Source organism: Triticum dicoccoides, chromosome 7B, assembly GCF_002162155.2.
Source record: "Triticum dicoccoides isolate Atlit2015 ecotype Zavitan chromosome 7B, WEW_v2.0, whole genome shotgun sequence".
Classification (NCBI taxonomy): Eukaryota; Viridiplantae; Streptophyta; class Magnoliopsida; order Poales; family Poaceae; genus Triticum; species Triticum dicoccoides.
The window spans coordinates 220747455-220751853 of NC_041393.1; the positions used below are offsets into that span (position 1 = coordinate 220747455).

The following is a 4399-nucleotide window of genomic DNA, read 5'->3' on the forward strand; positions in this document are numbered from 1 at the left end:
GGTATTGGAGATGTCCTAACTGCACATGCTAGCCAGTATTCCACTCCATGGTGGTTCAAAAACTGCACTACTGGATACAAACTATACTACGGCCAAAGGAAGATGAATTGCTCTTGAAGTGAAGTTGAAGAATATACTCTTCCTTTTTTACGAAGGCGGGTCGATTACGATGAGTCATCTCACAAGCCATACATGTCGTCCTCAGACCAGGGAAGGGAAGGGATCACATCAGCTTCACCGCGGAAGGAGTGCCACTCCATGGGGCGAGCTCTGAGGGCCTCATGGCAGGCCGCCTTATCTGCCACGCAGCACGCCCGGTGGGCCCCACGGAGGCCCTGCCCGTTGGCCGTCATGGCTCCTATATAGCCTCCATCCATCCTATCCTCCTCTCCTTCGCACGTATTACCGCGGCTCTTCCCCTGGTCACCGGCGAGAAAAAGGTACACGCACGCTTCTCCGTCTGTCTAACACTTCCCTTTGATGGATTTGCGGCTCATCATTGCCGTCTTACCGAAACTCTAGCAGCTAGGCTTTTCGGCGCAGTAATACCGATTTTCTAGAGTAGCCGGAGGTTGGAAATACTAGTACTTTTTTTAGTACGGAGTATTGCTCAGCGAAGCACGCAGGAGTGTGATTAACGCAGAGGAATAGCTTGCGTATGACTTGATTGGTTGATTGGTTCTCCTCTCTCTGAGTACTGTCGCCCGGATAAGCACGCGGGCAGTGTGCCATGTCACAGGCTTTTGCGTGCGTGCAGCTTAATCTTTCGTTCTAGGTCCGTTTAGAACACTCGAGGCTTCCTTGAGTAGTTTTCAAGTAGCCCTCGTCTTCTTAATTTGAGAGATGGCAAGAGTACTGTTATACTTTTTCTTAAGGCAGTGACTGGTATTCTACTAAGTTTGCTTTCTGTGGGTCATTTTGCCATGCTTCTTTGAGAACTATAATTTTTTTTATAGAGAAACATTGATAAATAACATTTTCAGTAGATAAAACATTCTTAGATTTCCTGGGAAATACTGTTTTAGTCTAAAAACGATAGGTAAATAAACAGGCTTTCTAATTTAACATTGTAGACGTCGCAAAGATTAAATGATATTATTTTACAGGACGACTTAACTTTATAATCTTTTAATAGGATCAAAGCGGTGAAATGATTTTTTTAGGCTATCTATTTGAAAACAGCCTCTAGGTATGAAAATGAACATACTTTCTCGTACAATCCAGAAAACAGATCGAATTCCACTATCAAGAAATAACAGATCAAAACAAGCAAAAATAGCATCCTAGTGCAAACACACTACAGAGTCTTAAAATGGCCTAGAAACAGTGACAGCTGCCGCTTGCACTGCTAACAGCAAAAAATGGAAATGAGCATATATATATAGACCAGGAAAATAGACTCAGCCCGTTGTTCCCACGATTTTCTGTTGATTTTAACCACAGAGCCCGTGTTTGGTTTCTACTCTACTGTTCCCATCGTAGCACGATGGACTACATGAATGGGCCAGGCCGGAACCATCTGTTCGTCCCTGGGCCGGTGAACATTCCGGACCAGGTGATCCGCGCCATGAGCCGGCAGAACGAGGACTACCGCTCGCCGGCGATCCCTGCCCTCACCAAGACCCTCCTGGAGGACGTGAAGAAGATCTTCAAGACCACCACTGGCACCCCCTTCCTCTTCCCCACCACCGGCACCGGCGCCTGGGAGAGCGCGCTCACCAACACGCTCTCCCCGGGGGACCGGATCGTGTCCTTCTCGCTGGGGCAGTTCAGCCTGCTGTGGATCGACCAGCAGCAGCGCCTCGGGTTCAGCGTGGACGTGGTGGAGTCTGACTGGGGCTACGGCGCCGACCTCGGCGTCCTCGAGTCCAAGCTCCGCAGTGACTCGCAGCACACCATCAAGGCCATCTGCATCGTCCACAACGAGACCGCCACCGGCGTCACCAACGACCTCCACGCCGTCCGCAAGCTCCTCGGTCCGTCCGTGCTCCATCCAAGCTAATCTAGCTACCTCTTGCATGCATCGATCTTGATATGCTTACGTGTGGATAATGATATGTATGATGCAGATGCGTACCGGCACCCGGCGCTGCTGCTGGTGGACGGGGTGTCGTCCATCTGCGCGCTGGACTTCCGCATGGACGAGTGGGGCGTGGACGTGGCCCTGACGGGGTCGCAGAAGGCGCTGTCGCTGCCGACGGGGCTGGGCATCGTGTGCGCCAGCCCCAAGGCGCTGGAGGCGGCCAAGACGGCCAAGTCGGTGCGCGTCTTCTTCGACTGGAAGGACTACCTCAAGTTCTACAAGATGGGCACCTACTGGCCCTACACGCCCTCCATCCAGCTCCTCTACGGCCTCCGCGCCGGCCTCGACCTCCTCTTCGAGGAGGGCCTCGACAACGTCATCAAGAGGCACACACGCCTCGGCACCGCAACAAGGTACGTACCTACCCTGCTCCACCAATTCTTGTCTGTCTCTGGGCTTGATGAAAAATGGACCAAAACAGGCTGGCGGTGGCGGCGTGGGGACTCAAGAACTGCACCGCGAAGGAGGAGAACTTCAGCGACACGGTCACCGCCGTCGTGGTGCCGCCGTACATCGACAGCTCCGAGATCGTCAAGCACGCGTGGAAGCGGTACAACCTCAGCCTCGGGCTCGGGCTGAACAAGGTCGCCGGCAAGGTCTTCAGGATTGGACACCTGGGCCACCTCAACGAGGTACGTACGCACGTCGCCGTAGAAACTGCTTGCAATCTGCATCCCCGATGACCAATGCGTGCTTTGTCGTCTTTGCTGCAGCTGCAACTTCTGGGTTGCCTCAGCGGGGTGGAGATGGTGCTCAAGGACATCGGGTACCCGGTGAAGCTCGGCAGCGGCGTGGCGGCCGCCGCGGCGTACCTCTCGAATTCCACGCCCCACATCCCCTCCAGGATCTGAGCAAATCCAACGCACGAAAGCAAGGGGGCCGCGAGAAGAACAAACATCATGCAGTGCCCTGCTTCGGGAGCAGAGCAGGCGTAGTACACTACTGGTTCTGGTTATACTCTGTGTATGTAAAGTTGATTTTCACACACCCATCTGTGCTAAAGGAGTATAATTTCGTCAGCTGAAGCTTTAATTACAGAAAATTGAACCCGGATTAATATTACATCATGTGCCTGTTCTAGCTAGGCTTGGTATTGCTGATTGATCTACTCTGTTTCCTGCTACTATATACTATAAGCTGTTTACAGTGAGAGCGGCGTTTTGGCTCCCAGGTGCATATGCACCCATTGTCGAAATACACATTTCGAAAAGTTGAAAAATTCAGAACAAAAATCTCACGCGTATATCCGGACAGTTTATGTGCGTTCACAAGGTTTCGGTGAAAAAACACGTCTTTTGTGGCTTGTGTAAAAAAGATAAAGAAATGCCTCGTGAATAGTTAGAATGAAGCATCAAAAATTGTCTTTTTTACACAAGCCACAAAAAACGTCGTTTTTCACCGAAACCTTGTGCACGCCCATAAAATGTCCGGATATACACGCGGGATTTTTGTTCTGAATTTTTCAACTTTTCGAAATGTGTGTTTCGACAATCGGTGCATATGCACCTAGGAGCCAAAGGCAATTACCGGTTTACAGTATTATAACCACTGAACTTATATTTCTAAACTGCTGCCTGGATTTCTTCCGTGACGGATGACTCTTACGCCGCACCTCCGGGTCAGCAGCCGCAAGCCGCGCCTCCGCCACATTACGTCGCTAGGCCGCCTCAGAAGCGCCAGCGCAACTTGTGATGGGCGAGGGAGGTGCGGATGCAGCTCGTGCGCCGGCTAATCGCGGCGGTAATGGTCCACCCCGAGGAAAGTGGGGTGATGATGGTTACAATGCTTATGGGGACGGACAACATCGTGGCTCATCGTCTGCGGGTGGCGGATGTGGCTACACATGGCAGAGTGATGGGTCAGCTGAACGACCTTTCTACGGCCCTCCGGGAGGTTTTGTTGAGGGGGCGGCTGGCCCTGATTATAGGCTGCGAGGCGGATATCGAGGTCATCGTGGTGGTCGCGGTGGTCGCGGTGGTAGGAACCGTTACCGCTAGCCTCCACCGCCTGTTGTGGTGGAACCGACGATATCCCCGGAGGTCGATGCTTCCGGGCAGCGTCAAAGCTGTCCGGAGAGGCTATGGAGGTGGTGACGGCGCTGGCTGCTGCTGAGGTCCCGGTGACCGAGCCAGTGTCGGGTGTTTCAGGCGCCGTGGACAAGGCAGATGGTGAGGGAGTCTCTAAGTGAGCTCAGAAGAAGGAGAAGATGTTGTGCTACCGCTGTGGTGAGCGGGGGCACTTTATTGCTGAATGTGTGACCGAGTTATGTGATACTTGCCTCAAGACAGCACATGACACGGGTGAGTGCCCGATATT

General features: G+C 52.5%; 1 protein-coding gene across 2 annotated transcripts; it reads left to right on the forward strand.

The window, feature by feature from the left end:
* Positions 1-289: 289 nt before the first annotated feature.
* Positions 290-3209, forward strand: LOC119338420 (serine--glyoxylate aminotransferase-like). Of its 2 annotated transcripts, none has more exons than XM_037610738.1 (5): positions 290-440; positions 1483-1976; positions 2070-2436; positions 2505-2715; positions 2797-3209. In XM_037610738.1, exons 2-5 carry the CDS (start codon positions 1487-1489, stop codon positions 2932-2934), a joined length of 1206 nt encoding a protein of 401 aa, XP_037466635.1. In that variant the 5' UTR covers positions 290-440; positions 1483-1486; the 3' UTR covers positions 2935-3209. The 2 variants fall into 2 exon arrangements, with proteins under 2 accessions (XP_037466635.1, XP_037466634.1); XM_037610737.1 differs by having other exon boundaries at positions 418-437; positions 1481-1976.
* Positions 3210-4399: the final 1190 nt, after the last annotated feature.